The 27,435-nt window shown below is 48.1% G+C and overlaps 1 protein-coding gene across 2 annotated transcripts in view; it reads right to left on the minus strand.

Annotated features, from left to right (window-relative positions):
• The window catches only part of DPYSL2 (dihydropyrimidinase like 2), an 87,298-nt gene extending 60,250 nt beyond the window's left edge, over nt 1-27,048 (minus strand). Inside the window, exon 1 of one of the 2 annotated variants that reach the window (XM_082200420.1) lies at nt 26,371-27,048. In XM_082200420.1, coding sequence (XP_082056546.1) covers nt 26,371-26,745 — 375 coding nt within the window. In that variant the 5' untranslated portion in view covers nt 26,746-27,048. The remainder of the gene's footprint in view (nt 1-26,370) is intronic. The other variant, XM_082200421.1, reaches the window with a different exon arrangement.
• Between the last annotated feature and the right edge of the window lie 387 nt (nt 27,049-27,435).

The following is a 27,435-nucleotide window of genomic DNA, read 5'->3' on the forward strand; positions in this document are numbered from 1 at the left end:
GTTTTGTTTTTGCTTGCAAGATTCTGCAACATAGTGGTACCACTGGTGGAGGAGGAAGAGTGCAGGGGGGGCACACCAACCCCAGCAGCACGATCCCGGTGGGGTGCCATCGCGGCTGCCCCGCCCCCCACCTGCTCTCTGCCCCCCCCCGTGCCAGAACATGAAGCTCTGCCACTGAGTGGTACATTTATTCTGGAGCTTCTGCACATACCGTATTTTTCGCCCTATAGGACGCACCGGCCCATAGAACGCACCTAGTTTTTGGGGGGGAGGGAATAAAGAAAAAAAAATATTTCCCCCCCCCCCAGCCACGGGAACTCCCGCAGGGCTCCCTAGGCTGCGGATAGCTTCCCAAAGCACGGGGCGCTCTGCTTCAGTGCGCCGCGCGCTCCGGGCAGCAGGCTGCTATCCGCAGCCTAGGGAGCCCTGCGGAAACTCCCCAGGCTTACGGATAGCTTCCTGAAGCCTGAAGAGAGAGAGGGGTCGGTGTGCACGGACCCCTCTCGCTCTCCAAGCTTCAGCAAAAGCCTGCATTCGCCCCATAGGAAGCACACACGTTTCCCCTTCATTTTTGGAGGGGAAAAAGTGGGTCCTATAGGGCGAAAAATACGGTAATTCTGGTTTATTAGTTGTTCTGTGACATTGACTGATACCACATTATTGCCATCTGGAGGGACACTCCCACAAAAGCAGGACAAAAAAATTAACCAGAATATTTGTGGTGTAAAAATTGCAGGATTTCAGCAGGCAACGGTGGGACATACACTGACTGGAAACAAAGTAATATGTTCGTTCTGAAAGTGTTGAAGGCACAAAAAGTATTGAAAGTGGGATTACATATAGCTACTCCGATATCTTTATGAGTGCACAATTAAAAAAAAAAAGGCAGTAAGACACACACACAAAACCGTGGTTACAGCTTATGATCTCTTTGGAACAAGGCAAACCATTAGCCTGAGTTCGGACACAACTAAGTCAAACTATGGCTTAATCTCTGGTACCACAGTAGCAGCAGCAAAACAGCTGCGATTTTTGTCTTGCATACCTGCACTCTTGCTTGCTGATTCTATGGCTTAGCATTACAGGCAGAGCCATTACATATTCACCATATCACAAACAGAAGTTTCTCGTTTATTTATTTGCAATTTTTTTACCCTGCCATTAGGCACTATGCCGGGCAGCTCAGTCACAAGATAATTGGGGGAAAATAAAATACCATTAAAACTCAAGATCAGGTTAAAACAGAATTCCTGTGAGTAGCATGGGGGGAACATACCGTATTTTTTGCTCTACAAGACTGACTTTTTCCCTCCTAAAAAGTAAGGGGAAATGTGTGTGCGTCTTATGGAGCGAATGCAGGCTGTGCAGCTATCCCAGAAGCCAGAATAGCAAGAAGGATTGCTGCTTTCACTGCACAGCGATCCCTCTTGCTGTTCTGGCTTCTGAGATTCAGAATATTTTTTTTCTTCTTTTCCTCCTCCAAAAACTAGGTGCGTCTTGTGGTCTGGTGCATCTTATAGAGCGAAAAATACGGTATATTAACCCCCAGTGCTTGTTTAACAAAAAACTGAAGACCCATTAAAGACAAGGCCAACCAGGACTCGTAAAGTAGGGGGTTCCAGGATCTGGGCCCTCCCACTTAAAGAAGGCCCATTGGGCCTTTGGGGAACTGCTGGAGACCCAGCACTCCAGCAAAGCCCAACAGCTAATACCTCGGTCACCATTGGGTCACCACATGGGCAACAAAGTGCCTACCAGTACCTCCCCATAACACCCACAAGTGATCTCAGTAATTATCACCTCAAAAACACGGTTGCTCTCTCTGCTCAGTTCCTGTTTGCTTTGGCTTATGCCAGCAGCACCCCTCCCCGGTGCCCTCCAACTGGGCTCCAACCAGCTGCAAAGCTGCCCTAGATAGCAAGGAGGGGAAAGCATGGGGGGGCAGCGTGTGCAGGGTCTGTGTGTTTAACTGTCAGGGAGTGTGTGCCTGTGTGAGAGTGTTGTCCAAGGTAGCGAGGAGGGGAAAGCACGCACAGGGGAGGGGATGGCAGTGTGTGTGTGGGGGGGGTCCGTCTCTCTTTCTCTCCCCCACAATTTGCATACACAAATTTTGCCACATCCCTCCCCAGCACCCTCTAATGCGTACCCTGCCCACAGCGTACCCTGGCACACACCCTGGCCATAGCTGTCAACTTTTCCATTTTCTTGTGAGGAATCCTATTCGGAATAAGGGAATAAGGAAAACGTTGACAGCTATGACCCTGGCACCCGCTCCTGCTCCTGCACCCGCTCACCCTGCCCCAGCAAATGTGTCCTCTTTTTTCCTCTTCAGAATATGGCAACTCTAGGATGGAGATACCTTTCCCCTGCTGATTTGCGGAGGGGGAAGTGTGCACTACTAAGTCATCCTGGCATTTTTTCTGCTCTTTTAGATGTGGCAGACATTTTGTGTTTTGCCACACCCTCACAACAGCCATTTTGTGTCATGCCACACACCCATAGCAGACATTTTCTAACTAGCCCCTACAGCCCTTTCTCAAAATTTTAAATGTGCCCACAGGCGCCAAAAGATGGTTGACCCCTGGGCTGCTTCCTGCGCTGGGAATTGGCAGCTCAGCAGCCGAGTAAAACCCACAGCCAGGCCAGGTTACCAACATAGGACGGGACACAGAAGGCACATTGCCAAGGCCCCCATCATACCTGGAGCCAACCTGAAGTCCTGCCCTGCACCATAATGTAATAATTTTAGGTTCAGTGTCTTGAGACAAGAGCTATTTAGCTAACTACCTCAGAAGCCAATCCACATCCTTCTTGGACTAGGGTCATGGTATATTTCCAGTAGCCTCAAACTTCTCTATGTCAGGTTTTACCCTATTAGTAGAGATAACATTTCGCCAAAATGTCTGTTCAGTGATCCCAAAACCACAATGTTCTTTATTTAGTTTAATTTCCTGCTGCATCTAAGACCTTCCCAAGTGTTAGATCATGTTCACCTTTGACAGAGTGCCGCACAATATCATCTATTGAAGTGTCAATTCCATCGGTGTGCTCATATATCATGTGTATGGTTCTATAGTACATGTCAGGTGCTGAAGCAACATCAAATAGGTGTCACAGAAAGTAATACCTCTCAAAGGGGTATTGACTGTGAAGTGTTTGGGTTGTCCTCTGTGAGCATTTGCAAATTGTGCCATGATTTTCTCTCTAGTGGGGAGTTTGAAATACTCAGTCTTGATGGCCTTAAGGCTTCTGGCATCACCCATTCTGTGGGTTCCTCAATCTTCTTTATGACCTGTAAAAAAACCCATTCTTGAGAACTTCTCTCTGAGTTTGTCACAAAGTGCAAAATGCACATTTCTGCACGGATGGATCTCTGAGGACATTAGTACCGTATTTTTCTGTGTATAAGATGCCGCCATCTATAAGATGACCCCTATTTTTTTTTAATCCCAAATTGAGAAATTGATATTTTAAACATCAAACAGAACAACTTTGGTATTTTATTAACTATTCAAAGCACCAGAACCAGCATAGCAACGGAGCAGGCCCCACCAACACCTGAGATTCACCATCCATGTATAAGACGACTCCTAATTTTTGACTAAATTTTTAAAGGAAAAAGTATTGTCTTATACATGGAAAAATATGGTAGTTTGTTTATTTATTTGGATAGTATGTTCACCTGGTAAGTAGCCAAGTATATATATTTTCAAATATATTTTGTTAACACAAAATCAGTGTGTCATATTCCTGTTTCCCATTGTCTTGCATGGTTAGTTCCCATTTAATTATGCTAAGTCTGTTTAGGAATTATAATAAATGGCAAGCTATATTCAGTGTCTTTGTATCTGATGCTGCCAATATGGTGTCCCTTTACTGGTAATAGTCCATTAGTTAAATACTTGTTGAAAGTATTTTTCACCTAAATTGGAGTCTTTCATAATCATCGGACAACATATTAACCTGAGCACCCATGTCTAGTTTAAAGGCTGACATTGTTCCTTCTTTTCCACTAGCTGATTCCAGTCCTTCCATGCTCCCGGCCCAATTCTACTACACCCATATAAAACTATTTCTTATCAACCTGGAGTTTCAGAAATTGTGATCTGCAATAGTGTGCAAGGTAGATGTGCTTGCCACATTTATATCAGACCAGAGGTGGTGGTGCCATGAAGTGGGAACTGCCCCCCTGCCCTCTTTGACCGCCTACACCAGCGATAGGCAACCTAAGGCCTGGGGGCTGGATGCGGCCCAATCGCCTTCTCAATCTGACCCATGGACGGTCCGGGAATCAGCGTGTTTTTACATGAGTAGAATGTGCTATTTTATTTAAAATGCATTTCTGGGTTATTTCTGGGGCATAGGTATTCGTTCATTTTTCCCCCTCCAAAATATAGTCTGGCCCACCACATGGTCTGAGCGATGGTGGACCAGCCCACGGCTAAAAAAGGTTGCTGACCCCTGGTTTATTTCAACTCTTGCTCTCTCATTCCTTTGGAACTGGCAGCTGAGGTGTTTATTTCCACCTTTTGCATTCAATCTTTGCATAATCTTACATCTAACAAAAAAGTGTCTTTTAAAAGTTGCAGAATCACACTGGTATTCAAATGCACACTGCCTCCAAGCAGTTGCCAAATGTTCCAAACGACCAGTACCCTGGAGTTATGATTTGTGTTCTTCTGAGCGTTCAAAGGAAGCTGCATTCTAACTGCCTCAGAACTCCAAGGAGCAGTTGCTACGGTGCTCCGACCAGCTTCACTCTTTCCAGGTCCTCTCCTAGATCAGACGCTGGAAGAGAAAGACCTGGAAAAAGCCCTCGCTCTGGAAAAAGACTGGTTGAAGAACTGATTCACGCAGGTGCATATATGCAGCGCTCCTCAGTTCCCCACCAACAGAGCAGTGTTTTCTCAGATAGGAACAAATTGACTTTTATTGCCTTTTGTCCTGTCTAAGAGCCACTTGGTAGGCTTTTCACTGTGTGTGTGTGTGTGTGTGTGTGTGTGTGTGTGAGAGAGAGAGAGAGAGAGAGAGAGAGAGAGAGAGAGAGAATGAGGACTAAAGCCAGAAGGGATTCTTTCCTGAACAGGAGCTGTATTGGTCTGTTGCACCAAACTTTCTTTCAAGGGTAGAATGCATAACTTTGGTGGGATCATGCCTGACATTTTACCAATAGAGAGGGAAGGGAGGGGAGCATAGGAATGCAGAGGAGGAGTGGACTAGACAAGAGCCCAATTATCTGCATGGAGGGGGTCCCTAGAACAAAAGGGGTTGTGCGGTTGTGCAATTTCTTCACCCCTGGGGAACTCTGATTCCTGGCACTTACGATTGCAGGAACAGCAGACTTTTCCATTCCTACGTCTCAAGGTGGGAAATGCAGAATTTGCCCTAGAATGATGGCATTGTTTTAGCTGCACATCACTATTTGCTCAAACTTTAGGAGGTGTCCATATGATACTGTGCCGAAGTATCTAATAGTTATCTTTTGTCTGTCTTTTTCTCCAGCATGCCTTCTATCGCCAGCCTTCCCAGCACTAAAGCGGAACTTCCACCCCGGGCGCATGATGGGTCCTTCCCAGTCCGCCTGTTGTGCAGGGTGTCCTGCGTGCAACTCGCTGCCTTTCTCCTGGCTGTCCTGGGCTGCCTAATGAGCATCTGCTCCACATCTGCCAACCTTGACTGGAGAGTGTGGCAAGTGGACAAAATCATGGGCAGCAACCAGCAGGGCATTGTGGGCATTGGCATCTGGGGTGCCTGCTCTGTAAGAAGAGTTACTATGAAGAAAACCAACATGATATGCATACCATTCAATGAGGAGGAGTCCCTACCACCTGAAATCATCGTGGCCCAGGACTTGATGCCAATGGCCTCAGTGGCCAATGCGCTGACTGTTCTTTGGATGGCCTTTGCTCTATGCAACATCTTTGAGCCGGGAAAAGCTGAGAATTTCGTCGATAGCTTCTTTTCAATCGGAGCAAGGATAGAGTTGGCAGCGGGTACTTGTGTACTGATTCCCATTTCATGGAATCTTCATTCTGTATTATCAAACGAAGGAATTCCGCTTTCGGAGGTTTTGGGAGTGCCTCCGATTCCCACAGAACAACATGCTGGAATGGCCATCTATATTGGGTTTCTTGCTGCAGCTTCGCAGCTTTTAAGCGGAACTCTGGTTCTGAGTGAAAAATATTTTTGGAAAATGAGTGAAATAAACACTCCCAAGCAAAAATTTGTAAATGACCCAGAAAGTGTTACAGACACTGAAAACCCAATGAAATACAGACAGTACTTCTCTTCTGTGACACTGGAATGTGAAGGAGAAAAACCCACTATCTAGCGGAGATGTCAAAGTCATATTAAAATGGAAACCATGCCAAGCTCACTAGCAATATGGCTAACGAATGGTTCCCGTCCGGTGACTGGCTTTTTAAAAATTGTAGCAGGGGACATTGTGTATATTTATTTTCTTATGCATATTCTGTTGTTGGTTTTTAAAAACTGAATGCTTCTGGGATGCTTACAACACAGGGTTAACTATAAATTGGGGGAATAAATGAAAAGTATAAAACTGTTATTTTTCCCTGTAGATATTTATGCTATATCTCTTTTAACAATAAAAAGAATGTTATCTCATCGCAAACTTATGCTGGAGTGCTTATTTCACTGCAGACTCTACTGTCTATGGTGCTTTTTGAATTTTCTTCAGAAACACTGCAAATCGCAAAAGGTTCTGGGGCATGCTTCCTCTGTGTGTCTGTGTCTGTGTGTGTTTGCAGTCTGTTTTACAGAGAATACTGGCCAAGCCTTTGAGTGTCTGTGTGCTGCTCCCAGCCCTGGCCAGCAAGACCAATGATCAGGGACACCCGGTTTCAGGGGTCCAGAGAGACCTAGGCCACTTCCAGCTTTAGGCAGAGTAAAAAATTAAAAATGATGGAACACAAAACAAAATAGCGCCAGACACCAAAGAAGTGAGATGTAATTAAATCTGATGAAATATCTGCGAACAAAAAAGAACCATGTCTTTTACCAAATCACATCTCTCATTTGCTTAAGTTTGCAGCTCTAAGCTGGGAGTGGGAGTCACATTTTGGTTTGCTGCAGGTAGAAACAAGCTGAGAGAAGAATCAAATACCAAAAATATTAAGAAGTGACTAAATCTGAGGCCCCCTTTGAGGTTTTGCCCCAGGCCAAATGCCCCCCTGCAACCCCTCCCCCCAACTGGCCCTGCTTACAGGATTCCTTCAAAAACTCCTGCTGCTGAACACCAAACATGACAGTGGAGCGGGCCCTAAAGAAGGTCAGGTGGTGCCCGGTGCGGAAAATTTCTTGTCACCCCCCCCCCAATTATTTTTTTATTATTATTTTTTACAGACTCTGCTGACTCAGAAATATTACCTCAGGTTAAGAACTTTGCTTGAGGATGAGAACAGAAATTGTGCTCCAGCGGCGCGGCGGCAGCAGGAGGCCCCATTAGCTAAAGTGGTTCTTCAGGTTAAAATCAGTTTCAGGTTAAGAACGGACCTCCAGAACGAATTAAGTACTTAACCCGAGGTACCAATGTACTGAAGGGGAGGTTTTATTTATTGTGATTTCATCATGCTCTGTATTATCTGAAAAGGAAAACATTTATTTAAAAAGCAGGACTGCACAGCAGCAATCTAGTGTCATCATGATCAGTGGGACTTATTCCTTAGCTGACGGTGCGTAAGATGGGCTGCAATCATTTGCACCCCTCGCATCCAACTTGTACCTAAACCTCTGCACAAGCCTGCACCAGAGAACTGTAGAGTTGGAAGGGACCCCTGAGGGTCATCTAGCCAAACCCCTGGGGTAATGCAGGAATCTCAACTAGACCATCCCTGGCCGATGGCCATCTGTCTTCTGTTTTCCCCCTCAGCCAGGACACCCAACAACAGAGACCGGAGGTGGGGGAAAAGGTAAATTTTGACAATGGGGCAGATTTGTCAGGCGTGTGCAGGAAAAGCTTAAAGACTTTACACAGAGAGGAACCCCACATGGGTTTCCCCGCATGTAACGTAACAGGCAGGGAGCCAGCTCAGATAGAGGGAAAGACATTGGGGGAGGGGAGGAGAAAAGAGTGCCAAAGTCTGTCCATTTGATCCTCTTTGGGATGGGGGCACTAGGGCTCTGGGACCACCCTCCCCAAAATATTTACTTGTCCTCAATGTATTGTTACCACTGTTCTTCTATAGTACAGATCCTTTTAAATTAAACACTTTCTCTAAAATTAAAACGGCAGAAGTAATCAGCAGCATAGATATCATCGGAAAGGCGAGAGAATAGCCCCTAATAGATACAAGGGAGACCCAGATACACAAGCACACAGAAGTCAATAATCCGGCCCTGGGGAGAGGGGTGGGAATGTACAGTTTGCTGGACTTAGCCTCGAGATGGAAGACTGAAAGGGCTTAAAATATAAAAAATAAAAGTCTTGTGTCTAGGAATATTTTTTCTGCAAAAGCATTAGCCTGGTTGTCCAAAGTGTGATCTTCATGAATAGACCCTATTTAGAGGAATTCTTCAATTAGCCACAGAATTGCTTTGCTGCTTTTTCTCCTCTTCTTTTAATTCCACAACTGCTTTTGGGGGCTGTTATGTACTGAGTTGAATAGGATCCAAACTGAAGCAGTCTGATTGGTCCTAGAACAATAGGATTCAGAATGCAGCAGTCTGATTGGTCCTAGAACAATGCAGCAGTATGATTGGTTGGCAGGAACCACCCAATCATGCTCCAGATATAAGTGAATCCACAACCTGATTGGCTTACAGTAGAATTCCAGAATTAGCCAATCATGTGCAGCCCATTGTGTAAATAATGTATATAAAGCAGATACTTTGAGGAGACTTTCATTCATTCCTCCTCACCACTATGAGCTGAATAAAGAGCATGAAATCACTTTGCGACTCTGAGTATATTTCACTGGAGATGAAGGTGGGATCCCGCTGAGCTGACTGCCACACACAGCACCGCAGCACTGCCACCTGCTGCACCTGCCGCACCGCTGCCTCGCACCGTATATCCAGGCTTCAGCTCCGGGACACAAGGAACTCAGAATGGCAACCGACAGCAGCTTCTCGCCGTTCAACCCAGCATCTGGAGACTGGGAAGCGTTCGCCTCCCATTTCACCTTCCTCCAAGAACCCAAAGGGGTCACCGATGAAGAAGACGCCAAGAAGAGGGCGATATTCTTCAGCATCTATGGAGAGGAGACGTTTGAAATCGCCCGGGCTCTCCTTGCACCTGAAGACGTCGCTACTGTTCCATACAAAACAATAATGGAACAGCTGAAGGGGCACTTTTCGCCGCAGCCCTCAGTGGTGGCTCGTTGAAATGCCTTCTACGTAAAGCGGCAAGCCCCTGGGGAAACCATAACTGGGTTTGTGACCTCTCTCCGCCAAGCCGCCCGGTTCTGCAACTTCTCAGAGCTGGAGAACATGCTTCGTGACCGCCTTCGAGAGCCAGTGTGGTGTAGTGGTTAAGAGCGGTAGTCTCGTAATCCGGGGAACCGGGTTCGCGTCTCCGCTCCTCCACATGCAGCTGCTGGGTGACCTTGGGCCAGTCACACTTCTCTGAAGTCTCTCAGCCCCACTCACCTCACAGAGTGTCTGTTGTGGGGGAGGAAGGGAAAGGAGAATGTTAGCCGCTTTGAGACTCCTTAAAGGGAGTGAAAGGCGGGATATCAAATCCAAACTCTTCTTCTTCTTCTTGTTGGTGGCCTGAAGGATGAGAAGCTGCAACAACGCCTCTACGCTAAGAAGGACCTAACGTTCCAGGTTGCTCTGCAAATAATCAAGGAATCTTAGGCTCTCCAGATGTTGCTGAACAATAACACCCATCATCCCTACCCACTGAACATGCTTGCAGCAGCTGATGGGAGTTGTTGTTCAACAACATCTGGAGGGCCAAAGTTTCCCCACCTCTTATGTAAGCAAAATCTCTTCACCCACCGGGGGGGGGGGAGAGAGAGAGAGAGAGAGAGAAGTGGCTATTGCTCCTTCTCTCCACTTAGAACTGTCAGGACACCAGCCAGAAACAACAAGGAGGAGGAGGAGGAGGTTCATGTCCAGGAAGCTCCAGAAATTGGCAGTGGGATCTACTGGGGCCTCAGCAAGTGCCCAGCGATGTGGATCAGCCTTGGTGCTAGTTCATCATGCCAAAACTTGGCAGCTTTTGGATTTCATTTTCAAACATTTGGAAAGTGCAGTGAAGCACTTAAGACACCTGTTCCATCCTGTAACATTGATCTAGACAATTATCTTTTAAATTGCAGCTCATATGTCAGGGCCAGGCCAAAAAGACCTGAAAACTGTGTGTGTTCGCAAACCTCCATCGCTTGAGCACTGTTGTTACCATGCTGTGTTCCCTAGAAAAGGGACAAAGGATCCCAGAATTGTTTTATTGTATTTTTTCCTGTTGCCAATGATTATGCTGTATTCTTGGATCTTGTTTTTGTCTTCTTCTCCTTCTTCAGCTTTGGTTAATTTAGTTAAATTTGGTCAAAGTTAAATGCATAATACTATTTATTTGTTTTTTAAAAAATAGATCTTAATTTTTTAAAATTGTGATTCTTCAAATCTTCTGTTTGCATTTGTATTTTTTTTCCAAAACAAAAAAGGAAAAGTTTCCAATATTATACCAGACTTACAATGTAGACTCCGTTGTCTACAGGATTGCAGCCATAGCCAATCCAGAGGTTGCATACTGCCTGCAAACCCCAGGGGTCTATGTTGCATTCTTTTATTCTTTTCTGGGCCTGGAGGGCATAAATGTGTAACCTAACACATCACATGTGTTAGGGGACGCGGGTGGCACTGTGGGTAAAACCTCAGCGCCTAGGACTTGCCGATCACATGGTCGACGGTTCGAATCCCCGTGACGGGGTGAGCTTCCTTCGTTCGGTCCCAGCGCCTGCCAACCTAGCAGTTCGAAAGCATCCCTGGGTGCAAGTAGATAAATAGGGACCGCTTACCAGTGGGAAGGTAAACGGCGTTCCGTGTGCTGCGCTGGCTCGCCAGATGCAGCTTGTCACGCTGGCCACGTGACCCGGAAGTGTCTGCGGACAGCGCTGGCCCCCGGCCTCTTGAGTGAGATGAGCGCACAACCCTAGAGTCTGGCAAGACTGGCCTGTACGGGCAGGGGTACCTTTACCTTTACCTTTAACACATCACATGACCTCGCCTCCTCAATGTGGGGGGCAAGTTGGCGCCCCTGAGCAGTGGTAGCATTTGACTGTAAAACGTTAGATGCATAGACCTGCTGACAACTTCAACACAGACTGATGCTAATCATATTCCTTGCAGTGATTCCAATGCAAAAGAGGGAAGCTCTCTCCATTACACATTAAGAAGTGTGAGGTATAAATAGTAAAATTATCATTATGGAATGGGACGTCCCTATTATCATATGAGAAATGTTGGAGGGTATGGAACCAATGACAGCAGAGGGTGAGGATCATAGTTTTCCTTCTCCTAGCTGGGCTACCTTCCCAGGCTGACAAGCCCCATCTGCCCCTCATTTCCCTCAACAGCACATGCAGAAACTGCCTTCTTAACTGTTGGGCCCACTATTGGTCTCGTCTGCTCCATCTGCCAAAACCATTGTTCACATGCAGGGGACCTCCCTAACTCACATAGAGTTTGAGACCCACTGACTCGCATGGTGACAGCTTCTAGGACAGTGTTTCCCAACCGGTGTTCCGCGGCACACTAGTGTGCCGCGAGACGTTGCCTGGTGTGCCGTGGGAGGGAGGCGGGCGAGTCGGGCGGCGAGAGGCGGGGCAGCGGCAGCGAGGAGAGGCCGCCCAGCGCGGGGCTCTCGCCGTCTGCCTGCCTGGCTGCCTGCGTGGCGCTGACGTCACGGGGCTGTAACGTGCCCCACATAGGCACACGCGGGGCGGCGAGCGAGCTCCCTCCCACATCCCATCGCCGGCTCTGCACCAGGCGGTAGAGCTCGGCGAAGTCGCCGCGCTGGAAGGCCAGCAGCGCGCGCGCCTTGGCCAGGCTCTCGCCCGCCTGCGCCTCCAGGCACGGCGCCTTGGCGTCGGGCGGCAGCGAGCCCAGGAAGCGGCCCAGCCGGCCGGGGTCGCCCGCCTGCAGCAGCGCCTCGCACACGCACGAGACCTGCTCCGCCGAGAAGCGCGGCGAGCGCGGAGGATCGGGCGCAGCGGAGGCCAGCCCCTTGCTTGGAGAGGACGCAGCAGCCGTCGCCAAACCCGATCCTCCTCCTCCTGCTCCGCCGCTGTCCTCTGGCTCTCGGCCGGGAGGAGCCTGCAGCGACGGGGCGGGCGCCGAAGTTGGCAGAAGTTGGCGCGCCTCCTCGGCAGCGCCTTCGTCCTCCTCCTCCTGCCTCTGCTCTCCTCCGGTGGCGGGGGCGCGCCGCCCTCCCCGGCCAGGGGGCTCGGCAGGGCCCGCGGGGAAGGAGGCCATGTTCGCGGCGCGCGGGATCGCGGCCCCCCTCGCCCGCCTCCGGCCCGCTCCCCCCCTGTGCGCTGCCCTAGCCGTGCGGGTCTCCTCCCCCTGCGCCGCCGTCCCCTTTCCACATCCTAGGAGCCGCGGTCCGCCTTCCGCCCCCGGGCCGCGGCGCGGCTCCCAGCCCGGGCTGGCCTCCGCCTCCTGGGACGCGCACCCACCCCCGCGGCCCCCAAACTTCGGAGCAACTCTCCAGACGCTTCTCCCCTGCCTCGGTCTCCCTCCTTTCCACTTCTCTTCCCCCCTTCCTTCCCTCTTTCTTTCTCTTTCTCTCCCACCTGCCTTTCCTTCTATTAACTTTCCTTTCCCCTTCCCATGTAGAACAGTCCCTGCAAATAAAAACCTAGCATATTTGGAAGAGGGATGCTAGCCTAACCATTACCTTCTATGCTGTTACTATTTTTTTATTTTTTTTTACATAAGTAAAAAGTGACCTTTCCCCATCTGGCATGGTGGTGTGCCTCGAGATTTTTTTTATGAAACAAGTGTGCCTTTGCCCAAAAAAGGTTGGGAAACACTGTTCTAGGAGCCATAGGTGAGAACTGAGTGAAGGGTGGGTACCAAAAGTGGACAATCTAACCCAGAAGGAGCACAATGTGTCCGCCACCCATCCCTCTTATTTTATATATGCCTATAATGGTCAGGGGTCCCTTTACCTTTACCTTTTATCATTTCCTTCTGTAGTCATGAACTTTCCTCCAAACTAAAAAGCCCCAAATGTGTTAACTTTGTTTCCATACAGAAGTTGCTGCAACCTGTTTGTTTGTTTGTTTGTTTGTTTGTTTGTTTGGTATGCCACCCTTCATTGTAAGTTCACAGGGCATTTTACAACACAAAAATACAAAATGAGAGAACAAAATACATAATAAAAAGAAAAACAAGCCAATAACCCCCTTCTCACAAACATTTAAAAAGCCATCTATGGTTTAATCAACTAAAGGCCTGGTAATAAAGAAACATTTTCACCTGGTGCCTAAATATATGTAATGAAGGCACCTGGTGACCCTCCCTGGGGAAAGCGTTCCACAAACAGGGAGCCACTGCAGAAAAGGCCTGTTCTCAGGTTGCTACTCTCACGAGGAGGCACATGAAGAAGTGCCTCAGATGATGATCTCAGGATCCTGGTAGGTTCATATGGAGAGAGGCAGGCCTTGATGTATTGTGGTTCTGAGCTGTTTAAGGCTTTATAGTTCATAACCAGTACTTTGAATTGGGCCCAGAAAGTAATTGGCAGCCAGTGCAGTTGGGCCTGGATCGGTGTGATATGCTCAAACTGTCTTGCCCTGCATCAGTTGAAGTTTCCAAATGATCTTCAGAGTCAGCCCCATGTATAACATGTTGCAGTAATACAGCGGCGTAGCGTGGGTTGTCAGCACCCGGGGCAAGGCAAGTAATTTGAGTCCCCTAACCCCTAACCTGCCGCAGCTGCCAGCTTCTTCTTGCTGCTGCCTGGTCTGGTCTGGTGTGGTTCTCTCCCACGCTCAGCGCTGTGCTGGGCGGCCGCTGCACTGTCCCTCCCCCAGATAGTCCCTCACTCTCTCTCTGCACCGCACGCCTGGCACCCACCCCCTCCACAGTGGGCGGCGACCCAGCGGCTCGGATCGGATTCGCACAGCCAGCACTGCAGTGAGAGAGAGAGTGAGTGAGCCAGGTAGGGGCAGAGAGCTGCAAGTGAGAGCGTGCCCCCCGATGTTGCGCCCGGTGCGGCCAGCCCCCCTGCACCCCCCACGCTACGCCACTGCAGTAATATACCTTAGAGGTTACCAGAGCATAGAGAACAGAAGTTAGCTCCATAGAGATGCAGTTGGACCACCAGCCAAAGCTGATGGAAGGCCGGCGGAAGCTCAAGTGACAACAATGAATGTAGAAGTACCCTCAAGCCACGTACCTGCTCCTTCAGATCAAGAGCAGGCAACCTCTCATCCATCCAGTCCAGTCCACTGCCCAGTGACAGTGCCTCAGTCTTATCTGAATTGAGCTTCAGTTTGTTGGCCCTCATCCAACCCATTAACAAGGCAAAACAACAGTACAGTCCAGCACATTCACTTCCACACCTGCAGATAAAAAGAAGTAGTGCTGTGCATCATCAGCATATTGCTGACAATGTACTCCAAAACTCTGGATGACCCCTCCTGGGCTGTTTCATGTAGATGTGAAACAGCACAGGAGATAAAAACCTGAGAAACACATTGGGCCAAAGGGCACTCCCCAAGCATCACCCTCTGGGAACAACTACTCAAGTATGACCAGAACCACCACAAAGCAGTGCCACCCACCTGCAACTTAGCCAGTCCAGAAGGAGGATCACCAAGGTTGATAGTATCAAAATCTGCTGAGAGGTCAAGGAGAATTAACAGGACACGTTGCCCCTGTCTCTCTCCTGACAACGGTCATCATACAGGACGACCAAAGTCGTTTCTGTGCCGAAACTTAGCTAAAACCCCAAATGAAATGGATCTAGAAAGCCAGTTTTCTCCTAGAGTGCCTAGATTTGGTCTACAATCACCCACTCAAGAACCTTGCCCAAGGACGGGAGATTGGCAACTGACCAGTAGTTACTTAAGATTTTCCAAACCTAGGGTGAGCTTCTTACCACTGCCTCATTCAAGCAGGTAGGGACCACCCCCTGGCCCAGCCAACTGTTCTCTCCCTGCTAGTTTTTATCAGGCTCACCCTGACTGATCCGAGCACCTTGTCCACATCCTCAAGCCTTGCCAACTGAAACTCATCCAACACAACAGGACTAAACAGCGCTCTGGACACCCCTTCAGATTCTGTAACAACCGAGTCAAAATCCCAGTAGATGCAAGTGATTTTATCCTCAAAATGCTTTGCAAACAAATCATAGGGAGCTACCCCACGCCAGGTTCTGCCACCTCCTCCTACTAGACTAATGCTATGTGTTCTGTGTGATTTGGTCCCAAAATGACCTCAAATATTCCTCTGCAGTAGGAGGAAACAAGTGGGGAAACTTTCCAATTGTCATTTGAGTTGCAAATCCTATTAACAAAATGGCCTGGAATCTAGGGAGTTTACTCCTCCCTGCAAATCCAGTCTGGCAAGTTTCTGCTAAGCTGAGGGAACTGTCAATAGGTATAAATTTGTAAATAAGAAATTCAGGAACTAAAGTATTTACCATCTCAATAGAATGGTCAGGCGGCCTGTGACAGTTATCAGGTATCCTGGTAGACAGGAGAAAAGCAACACTCAAATATCTGTGAAAGACCATCTCCTGTGATGTATGTACAATGCTTTTTGGATGGTATTTGGCCAAGGGGTGGGCAATTTCAAAAGTCTTTAAAGGGGTTTGCACACTTTTGTTCTGGGTCTCCCTTACCTCCTTGCAAGGAGGGGAGGGAACTCTGTTGCAAAAGAAAAATAAAGATTTGCCTTGCTTTCACTGCATACTGCTTCCATCCATTCATCTCTGACCAATCACGGACTTAGAATTAGGCAGCAAAAGCCACCCCTTCTATTTTCCGTATCACCTCCTAAAGGTAATGTAAAGGGACCCCTGACCATTAGGTCCAGTCACAGACGACTCTGGGGTTGCGGCGCTCATCTCGCTTTATTGGCCAAGGGAGCCGGCGTACAGCTACTGGGTCATGTGGCCAGCATGACTAAGCTGCTTCTGGCGAACCAGAGCAGCGCACGGAAACGCCGTTTACCTCCCACCAGAGCAGTACCTATTTATCTACTTGCACTTCTTGCTTTCAAACTGCTAGGTTGGCAGGAGCAGGGACTGAGCAATGGGAGCTCACCCCGTCGTGGGGATTTGAACCTCCAACCTTCTGATTGGCAAGTCCTAGGCTCTGTGGTTTAACCCACAGCGTTACCTGCGTTCCTTATATCACCTCCTACTGGGTTATTAATCAGGACAACTTTGCAAAAGCATATTGCACCAGTTTTGAAGGTGTGGCATTGGCTCTCAATTTGCTGAGCCAAGTTAAAGATGCTTGTTGTGATATGCAAAATCCTTGGAAAGGTCTATTTACTTGATAGAATGCCTCCTGCCTTATCCATCTGCCTGGCTGTTATGATGCAGTAGGGTTGCCCTCCTTCAGTGCCACATTATTGAATATTTGCCATGTAGCAAATATTCTCGATACAGGCAAAATCACAAGAGCCAAGGAAGCAGTATTTGCAGCCACAGCTGACCAGCAGCAGCTACATCCTCACTTCTTTTGCCCATGCAGTTTGCAGTTGAACCATGGGAGCAAAGGAACATTTTTCCTTTTCGGATGGGCTTGAAGACAAATCTTTCTCACCTTTCAAAGTGACTCACACACCCTCACACTCTTCTCTATTCTCCATCCAAGCAAACAAAAGCAGTTCTCAAACTTCTGAGACACATTCCAAAATGCAAAAACAGTAAAGCTGGGTTTGAAACAAAGCAGGTGTGTCTGGGGAGGTGGAGTGGATGGTCCCATGGCGGAGACAGAGAAACCTGGATGGCTGCATTTGGACCCTGGGCTTGAAAATCTGTTTCAGAAAAGGGGGAAAGGGATCCAGAGTGGTTAAATGATATGAAAGTTGGTTTATTGCAGCAATAAACTTCTGAAGTGGACTGTGAAGGTAATCAGAATATGAACAATGGAGGAGAAATGGTTAATGCTCCATCCTGAGACTTCTGTCAGTCTGTAGAATATAAACAAAAGTCCACAAAGCTCTCAGACATTTATTTTATTGGCTCACAGGGCACATGTAGAGGTATTTACTCACATTCCAGTAGGCTGTTCTTTTGGCTCTGAATGAATGTGGTTAGGGAGCTCTTTATGAAGTTCTCTATAGAGTTCTCTATGGATTCCTTGGTGGAGAACGAGTGAGTTTATTCCTCTTCCTGGGCTTGCAAGAACTAAACTACCTGGGCCCTGAGATCATCTTCTGAGGCCCTCCTTCATGTGCCTCTTCTTCAAAAGGTCCAGAGGGTGGAAACACGAGAGCGGGGCCTTCTCTGCAGTGGCTCCCCATTTGTGGAATGCTCTCCCCAGGGAGGTTCACCAGATGCCTTCATTCTACACCTTTAGGTACCAGGCAAAAATGTTCCTTTTTAACCAGGCCTTTGGTTGACCTGATCGACATCCTATACCCTTTTAAAATTTGACTCGGGGTGTGTGTGTGTGTTATTGGGTTACTGTTCTTATTTTGATTTTATATATTGTGATCTTTTCTGTGAACTACCCTGAGACCTCTGGATATAGGGTAGTACAGTGGTACCTCAGGTTACATACGCTTCAGGTTACATTTGCTTCAGGTTACAGACTCTGCTAACCCAGAAATAGTGCTTCAGGTTAAGAACTTTGCTTCAGGATGAGAACAGAAATCGTGCTATGGCGGCACGGCGGCAGCAGCAGGAGGCCTCATTAGCTAAAGTGATGCTTCAGGTTAAGAACAGTTTCAGGTTAAGAACGGACCTCCAGAACGAATTAAGTACTTAACCCGAGGTACCATTGTATATAAATTCAATAAATAAAATAAATAAATAAACTGAACTAGGTTGCGAAGGAGAGAGGGAGTTTCCCACCGCTCTGGGTAGAGCCAACAGAAACTAGAATATTACTGTGCCTTCATTTCCCCGCCTGCCGTGAGGTCTGGAAAAGGGAAAGGCACTCCCTTTTCTTAAAGGCGAAACATTATTATTCCTTCTACTAATACACTGATTTGCTATCACTAAATACCCGAACCGTTAACAAGATGAGAACTCATGAGAAAGCCGTGGTGGGGAGGGGATGAAGTACTATATCAGGATTCAATAGCTAGGCATTTACAAGAACATTAAACAATTCACATAAAAAATGTGTGCACATTAAAACTGAACATAGTGTAGACTCGACTAGATATTTATTGTTTGTTGGTAGTGGTAGTACAACCCCTAATCATTGCTCAATCTCCCACCATTCTACAAGTTGTTAATGAATTCTGAGTTCTTCACCCTCTTATGCAACAAACTCTTTTACATCAACCACCTTGCAACATTACAACTGCAGGCAGAGCAGTGGCGTAGCGTGGGTTGTCAGCACCCGGGGCAAGGCAGGTAATTTGCACCCCCTAACCCGTGGATTTTAGGACTCGAGTGCGAGCGCGCCCCTCCAGATGTTGCCCGGCCCCCCTGCACCCCCACGCTACGCCACTGGGGCTGGGGGCGAGCGAAGGAGCCAAGGACCCCCCCCAAAGGCTCAGCAGGAATTTATTAAATTTATTATTTGCGGAGCCCCCGCGGGCCGAGGCAGCCGAAGCCCCCTCCCCTCGGGCGCCTCCCCGCCCCCTCCTCTCCTTGGGCTGTAGGTGGAGCTCCAGATCCGGGCTTGGCGAGTGCCTCTCCTCCTCCCAGCCGGGTCCGGGGGCTTCCAGCCGTGCTCCGTCCTCGCCCCCCCCCCCACGACTGAGACTTGCGCTGAGAGCCGGAGCCAGCGGTGCCCCCTTCTGCTGGGAGACTCTCGCCCGCCCGCCGGCTTCCTCTCAGAGGGTTTTGGGGAGCGCAGGGCGCGGCGAGGCCCCTCGGAGCTCTCCTTCCTCCCAGTCGGCAGAAGCAGCCGCCGCCTGTGGCTGGGCCGAGGGGATGGCGGCGGCGGCAGGGAGCCCGGCGGAGGAAGGAACTTGTCCCTTCCCTCTGGACTCGCCCCCCCCCAGATGTTGTGCCCGGTGCGGCCGGCACCCCTGGCACCCCCCACGCCACTGAGGCAGAGTATGTTTGATTTTTAATATACTTGAAGCTTTGACCATCCTGATTTCTCCCAGTATAAAATATTACATTTGGAAGTGTAGATGGTGTGCTACAAATGGACTGAAAATATGAATTTAAATATCTCCTGCTCACAGGAAAAATGTGGAAACCTGTCCTGTTTTTTAAGCTACAGGTGTATTTCCTTAACCATCCATATAGTTATCTATGAACGTTAAAGCATGTGTAAATTGCAAGGGGTGCAATTCCGGGATCCCAGGATTTAAAGTGTGCATATAGATGCATGTATTGGTAAAATAATGTATTAAATTGTATTATATTAGGGGAAATTGTTTTGCAAAAATGTGTATATTTGAAGAAATTCGCACCAAAATGCTTATGAATTTTCATGAGGATCCCCACACCCACAAAAAAATCTCAATCTGATGTGGAAATTTAGAGAACTGAATTTGATACTGGAAAAATGAGAAAGAGAAACTGAAATTGCTGAAGCCTGCATTCAGACAGCACTTTATTCAGTCTTTGCAACTTTTTCTTGCCTGTAAATTTTCTCTTCTTTTATATCACACATGGTGTAAAAGCCACTTCTAGAAATCTAGTGGAATCTAATGGAAATTTAGTGCTCATTTCTGTGTTAAATTGTTTCCAGAAAAAGTCCACATGCAACCCTGTAAACTTGGAAAATCACGGGCATTTTGTGTTGTAATTTCACATGATGAAAATTGGCGTGGTATCCCAGTTCTTTCCCACTGTTTAAAAATTAGCACGACATTGCAGTACATTAGTCAAAAAGTCATAGTTCCATAATGCAACAGGTACTCTGCTGTAAAAGGAATGTTAGAAATTGGGCAGAAGTGCTAGCATTGCAACCAATGAAATTCACACAATAAATCCTACATCTGAATATTCATACATCCCTTGTGGCAGTAGGGGTCAACAGCTTGGCAATCAAGAGTCTTAGTACATACATTAGTCACAGTGGCAACCTCACTCATTTGAGCGAGAAATGTAGAGGCACTTGTCAGGCACTTAATAGTATGTGCCACATAAGATACCGCATGCAGAGGCATGTGCTCTTGGTGCTTTGATTTGTGCTTTGTGTTATCTTTCCCCACCACCAGCACCCAAGTGGGAGGAGAGTCCCACTGGCTGCATATGATAGACCTCATGTGGTGCTCCTTAGGCCCTTCCAGATGTTGTTGGACTGTAACTTCCATAATCTCTGACCAGTGTCTAGCAACTTCTGGATTATCACAGCTTTCCCACCCTGTTCTGTGGCATGCACTCATTTAGTTGCATGGTGGAGAGGAGGGAGCGTAAGTGATGTTGCCACTGTGAGTAAAATATAACCCAATGCTGAAAGATCAAGGAATGGGGCATGACTGCTAGAGAAGGCCAACAGTAAGGGAGCAAAGAAATTCTCTATGAGCCCAAAGCCAAGTGAATGACACTCAGCTAAAAAGGAGTTATGCCTGGGCTTGGAAGCGTTTATCAGAGGCAGAATCACCCTTATCAAATCACTAGAGCAGCTCGAGGGCAGCATTATCTTCCAGGCAGTATTGGGTGGATATTTGCTAGTGGTGGGCAGGAGGTCATAGACAACAAGTGAGCAGAGCAGAGCATGCACATTTTACCTGTAAGATAGTTTTGACACACACTTGCATACACCCTCTATATTTTGCCCGGGCAAGCAAAAAGCACGATCAGAGTCCATGGACACATTCTAGCCAGTCAAATATAATCAAGGAGGGTGCAAACTAGGACCAATAAAGGGTTTAGCCTGGGGAGAGTCCCAAGGGCTGGATAGAAAAGCCTGGAGGGCCACAGTTGACCCCCAGGCCTGTCCCCACACTAGAAAAGTGTGCTCAGCCGTAGTGATGAATATTTCTCTGCTGGTGTTTCAGCATTCCAGTTTAATGTTGCACCTGGATGGAGAAGGAGCTAAGTTTACCAGTGCAAAACTGTCGTAGGATTGGAAACAGGCTCCACACAGGTACAAGGCTCCAAGTACAATTGACATACACATTTTGTGCAGAAAATCTAAGTTAATGGCCAAGTACACAATTGATAGGGACCTGCAGCCAATCCTGGGTCTCTGGTTAATGCAGAATATCCCAAGTTCAATTCCCAACATCTCCAGGTAGGAATGCCCATCATATAAAACCCTGGAGAGTCAATGCCAGTCAATGTAGACAGTCATGACATAGATGGATCAATGGACTGACAGGATAAGCAGCTTTCTCTGCAGTTTCAAATAAATGTTTGTCTTGGAATAAATTAAATGTGATGCCATTCACACAATTAGCAATAGTGGAATGGCTCTTTACAAAAGTTAGATGAGGCTTGGTCTATATTAGGACTTTGGTGGGGGAGGGGGGGTTGACACTTTGTCCCCCTGCAGGTAGGACATTTTAGACTCTGGGCTTAATGGTATTGATGCCCGAAACTTAATGGCCTTATTCGGAGGGCTCTTTAGTTGACAATGGTTATTATTATTCACTTACTTCAAAATGTCCTAAGCCAACCTTATTATGTTTGGGGGACTTCGTACCTGCCCTGATGGCACGGCTGCCCATTCATACAAATGGGGAGTCAGTCCAAGTTGGCAAGCAATGACTCATGTCCAATCTTAGCACTGTGGGTCTACAGCACTAAGATCATATCTGAACCTGTGCCTGCTACCAGCATAAAATTTGAATCACCATATAACATCAGGTGATTGACAGGTAGGAGGGCCTATGGAGGGTGGGCCAGTCCTGGATCTGACCCCTGGGCAGATCCTCACCACTTTTTTTTCTTTTTTAATCATACTACTTGCATGAATGGTGTCACATTTAGTATGGCCCTCATTCACACACAAAATTTTTGTGTGTGTGCTTTAAAAATAGAGTTTGTGAACTTGTCATTTGGTTTCCACAGAGAGGATAGGGGTTTTCTCTGAGGTGATAAGCTGAGCTGCTGACTCCTGAAAATTCAAGCACTTAGGGGAGCTGCAATTGTGTAATATCTAACAAAGTGGTGCATCAGCCACATTCCTTAGATGCTACCTAAAGAGATTGTAGCTGCTGTGCAAGCGGAAGTACACAAAAAGCCACTTTCTGCTTTGAAACGGAAAGTCTGTTAGTTGCTGGGTAGACTTAGCTGCTTCTGATCTTTAAAGCTGCAAATGTGAGCTCTTTAATGGCAAAGGAAAATGCAGAGTGTGGCAATATCCCTTGGCTGACATCCCGGAGAAGCTTGTTTGAAGTTGCTTCTATATTGCTCTTAGAAAGCAACTGTTCACGGCCAGCCGGAACTGTGCCTCAAATATGTGTTTGCAAAAAGGGAAGACCTGCTTCTTTTTATAACCGTTGCCATAAAAAGAAAATGAAATGGTACAGAAAAAGGGATAAACATAGTGGTCAACATATGCCTTGGCTGCCTCTACTTGCAGCAGGCAGGATTTCTGACAGTTGAGTGATTATTAAATAAGGAGTTATTAATTCCCACCCCCTCCCCACCCCATTTTGGGAGCCCCTTAAAAATGGCTTGCTCAAACCATAACCAGCGACCCTTGCCAGATAAGACCAAAGGTCCATCCTACTTCCCACAGGGGCCAGCCAGATTCTTCATGGGAGCCTCCAGTTAGGATATGGAGGCTGAACGCCAGTTATTGTAAATCACAAATTGGGACAGTGCTGTTGTGCTCATGTTCTGCTTTCAGGCTTCCCATAGGAATCTAGTTGGTCACTGTGAGAATTGGGATTCTGGACAGGATAGTTGTTTATTGGCTGAGCTAACAGAGATCTTCTTCCCCGCAACTGTTGGAGATACACTGCCTCTGGTCATTGAGGTTCTACATCACTGTCTTGACTAATAACTGTTGATACAAATATTTCATCTTTAAGTTTGCCTAATCCACTTTTAAAGCGATCCTAGCAAGTGGTCATCCCCATGTCTTACGGGAATGAATTCTGGAAGTTACTTGTACATTGTGTGAAATGACTCCTCCTTTTTCTATGTCCCAGATCTACTGGATACCCCTGAGTGTTATTGTAGAGGAGAAATCTTTCTCTCCATTTTCTCCACCTTCTCTTCTTCTCCCCTACCTAGGCAGGGGATGCACTGCTTTCTCATGGAGGCAGCCATTCAGGGCTTGGATTGACCAAGAGGTGCTAAGAAACACACAACATTTTTTGTACATCATCATATATTATATTTCCCTGGTCTTTATGTATGATACCTTTGAAGGTTTGCAAGTGAAGGTGGACAGATTTTTTTCACCTAAGGTACTGAGATGGCTCTACATCCCCTCTCTCATTATTGAGACCATCATTCACATCCCACAACCTATTCTATCAAGCCATGTGCTTGTATAAGATAAGAACCCTAAATCCTATAGCAGAGGAGGGGATCCTCAGGGCAGGGGGCCAAATGTACCTTTCTGGGCATCTGTATCTGGCCCTCAGGACTCTCCCTGGACCACAACATTTCCCCATGCCACTCCCCTCATTGGTCCTGTTCCACCCACTCTTTAAGTGCTTAACTGTTGGTGTCAAAGACTCTAGCATGCCCTGATGAAGAACTGTGTGTGTGTGGAAACATTACATATTTTGCATGGGTGGAATGTAGCTTACTGTGCAAAGCTAAGTATTTCATCCTTTGCTCCACCCACTTTTGTCTCTGGTCACGCCCACCTGAAGCATGTGGTCCGCTGGGGGTTGTCCATGGGGGTATGTGGGCCTCAGACTGAAACTGCTACCCACTCATTCCCTATTGAAATCAATAGAACAATGTCCAATGTCTTTTGCTCTAGGGCCAGCTGCAGGGGAACTAGGTTTTTGTAAGGGAAGGGCTGTCTCTCAGCGTCAGATGCCTGTTTTGCATGGAGTGAGTTTCATCACTGCATCAATCAGTAATGCAGTCAGGAAATTTTAGGCTCTGGGCCAAATGGTCTGGGTGGCTCATCTTCCTATGGTGAGTACTTCACTCACTTCAAAATGTAGTAAGTCGGCTCTCCTGTGCCCTTAGTCCCTCCATGCTGTCTCTGCTGATGGGGGCCCTGTACTTCTGCTCCCCAATTCTACCCTACCTCTCAAGTGGGGTGACTCAGGTCTCTGTCCTCCCCCCCCCATGCTTTTTAACATCTATATGAAGCCGCTGGGAGAGATCATCAGGGGGTTTGGGCTGGGTGTTCATCAGTATGCAGATGACACCCAACTCGACCTCTCTTTTAAATCAGAACCAGTGAAGGCGGTTAAGGTCCTATGTGAGTGTCTTGAGGCAGCTGGAGGATGGATGGTGACTAAGAGATTGAGGTTGAATCCTGACAAGACAGAAGTACTGTTTAGGGGGGACAGGGGGCGAGTGGGTATGGAGGACTCCCTGGTCCTGAATGGGGTGACTTGTGACCCTGAAGGACCAGGTGTGTAGCCTGGGAGTCATTTTGGACTCACAGCTGTCCATGGAGGCGCAGGTTAACTCTGGGTCCAGGGCAGCTGTTTACCAGCTCCACCTGGTACGCAGGCTGAGACCCTACCTGCCTGCAGACTCTCTCGCCAGAGTGGTCCATGCTCTAGTTATCTCCCACTTGGACTACTGCAATGCACTCTATGTGGGGCTACCTTTGAAGGTGACCCATACGTTTCCAAGTGCAATTCAAAGTGTTGGTGCTGACCTTTAAAGCCCTAAATGGCCTTGGCCCAGTATACCTGAAGGAGCATCTCCACCTCCATCGTTCAGCCCAGACACTGAGGTCCAGATCCAAAGGCCTTCTGGCGGTTCCCTCACTGCGAGAAGTGAGATTACAGGGAACCAGGCAGAGGCGCCCACCTGTGGAACGCCCTTCCAGATGTCAGATGTCAAGGAAATAAACAACTACCTGACTTTTAGAAGACATCTGAAGGCAGCCCTGTTTAGGGAAGTTTTTAATCTTTGGTGTTATATTGTATTTTTAATATTCTGTTGGGAGCCGCCCAGAGTGGCTGGGGAAACCCAGTCAGATGGGTGGGGTATAAATAATATTTATTTATTATTATTATTATTATTATTATTATTATTATTATTATTATTATTATTATATTACTAACAGCAACCACACTGGATTCCATCCCCAGAGTGTCCAAGTTGGGTTGGAAAATACATCTGCTGAAAGTCCTGGAGAGCTGCTGCCAGTCAGTGTTGACAGTACTGAGCCGGTTGGATGAGGGGTCTGATTCAATATGACAACTTCCAAAGTACATCTTTCCCTTTGGGACCAGGCCTACAGGTAGTCAGACCAGACAGACCAGCACTGGCTCAGAATTGGAACAGTGCTGTAATTTGTGATTTGGAGCAAATATCCCATTTACCTAACAGACTGACTGCTCCAGTTGCACCCAAAGAAAGGTTCTCTCTGGACTAACACAAGTTCAGCTCAAGTTCTTAAAGCAGGGATGGGGGATTTTTTTTCAGTCCATGGACCACATTCCGTTCTGGGCAGCCTTCCAGGGCCAGAGGGTGGAGCAATTAATTTAATGTTACCTTTGTACAATGCACTAGTTTCAACACACTATTCTCACCCCTCTCCATTCTCCATCAGGGCAAACAAAAGTCATTATCAGACTTCTAAGGGACATTCCAAACAAGCAAAAACACCCAAGGGGTGTGTGTAGCATGGCTCGTGAGGGGTGTGGCTTGGGGAGTGTTCCAAGGGCCAGACAGAGACCAGTTTGGCCTTGACTCTCCCAATCCCTGTTCAAAGGCAAAGCCTTCAAAATGACCTGAGTCTGGGAGAGTTCCAAAGCAGGCAGAGGATCCTAGTCCACACAATCTGCAAATGTAGCTCTTTTCGTTTCGTTTCGTTTCGCTTTTGTTTTGCTTTGCTTGCCAGTGAGCATCTTTGTCTGGCAATTGACTCCCTACCGCCTTGGAACCTGCATCAGATGGGTGGGGCTTCCTTATTATACCACTGCTCGGAAAATGCCTAAGGCAGAAAAGGAGGAAAAAGTCTGCCAGCTTGAAAGAAACGGTTGGCGGGGCTGGGGTGGAAGGTTGCTGCAGCCTCACACGTGCCACACTCACACCCTAAAGAGCAGAATCACCTCCCTGACGATCTGTCGATGGGGACAGTCTGAGCACGGTTCCCCTCCCCGTTTACTTTGTCTGCCCCCGGTGAAAAAGCGAGCCCAAGATCAACTGGGTCTCAGATCCCTCCCCCGCTCCCCGCAGCAAAAAAGACCTCTCACCTTGTCGTTCAGGTTCTGCAAAGCCTCTTTGCCCGTGGCTCTCCGGATCTCCACCTTCCTCCCGAAATCAACAGATGGTTCCCCTCCCTTCCTGCTCTGCCAGGAATAATGGGACTGAGCATCCGGTCCGAGGTGGGCCACGTCCTTCTGCTTGGCCACGATCCTACCGCCCGAGGAGGAGGAGGAGAAGGAACCGCGTCCTACCGAGAGGGAATCGAAGTCGATGGTTTTGTTCTCCAAGGAGCCTTCCACGGGGCAGAACATGCCACAGAATTTCTGCCGGGGCTTGGGGCTTCCGGAGCCCAGGTTCTTGAAGAAGGCTGGAACTTCCTCCTCGTCCTCGGTGGCCTTGCCCGACTGCCTCTTCTCGGCCATGGCTCCCTCGCTCTCTCCCCGGGTCGGGTCTCGCAGCTGCGAAAGGCAAAGCTCTTCCCGATCGGAGCTCCGGCTCTGGCCCTGGAGGCAGGGGAAGCGGCGGCGGCTGGCGCTAGCGGCTTGCAGAGGCGAGCAAGGGCTGGACGCCTGGGCGGTGGAGAAGCCGAGCCTTTGTACTGCTGGCCGCCTTCATAGAGAGGAGGGCGGGCTGCTCGCGGGGCGAGGTGGAGGGCAGCAGCTGGAAGGCTGAAGGCGATGCAAAGTTGAGAGGCGATCAGGGGAGGGAAGGAGGCGAGGGGGGAGAGACTGTCGGTAGCAGTGCAGCCGGGAGGGGTGGGTTTAAGTTCTCAGCAGCATCCAAATGACGATGAGGATGATGTGAAGGGGGAGGGGACAGGCAAAGCAGAGAGAGGTTTTTTTTTAATTTAAAAAAGCCTCACTCACTCTGCAGCAGAAACTGGGAATTGATCCGGAAGTGATGTGACAAACGAAATTGGCAAATGGACTGGATCAGCTGGTGGGAAAGGGGGAGTGGATCCCTGGGTGCACTGCAGCTTCCACAAGTGGTGGGGAGGAAGCTGGAAGGTGTGTCTGTGTGTGTGGGGGGGGGGAGGTGTTCAACGCCCACCACGCCACTTTGGCCAGAGGGGCTGCGTCGCGTCGGGAGGCTGAAGGCTTGCTCCTCTCAGC

This window comes from Podarcis vaucheri (assembly GCF_965113315.1).
Source record: "Podarcis vaucheri genome assembly, chromosome: 15".
Taxonomy (NCBI): domain Eukaryota; kingdom Metazoa; phylum Chordata; class Lepidosauria; order Squamata; family Lacertidae; genus Podarcis; species Podarcis vaucheri.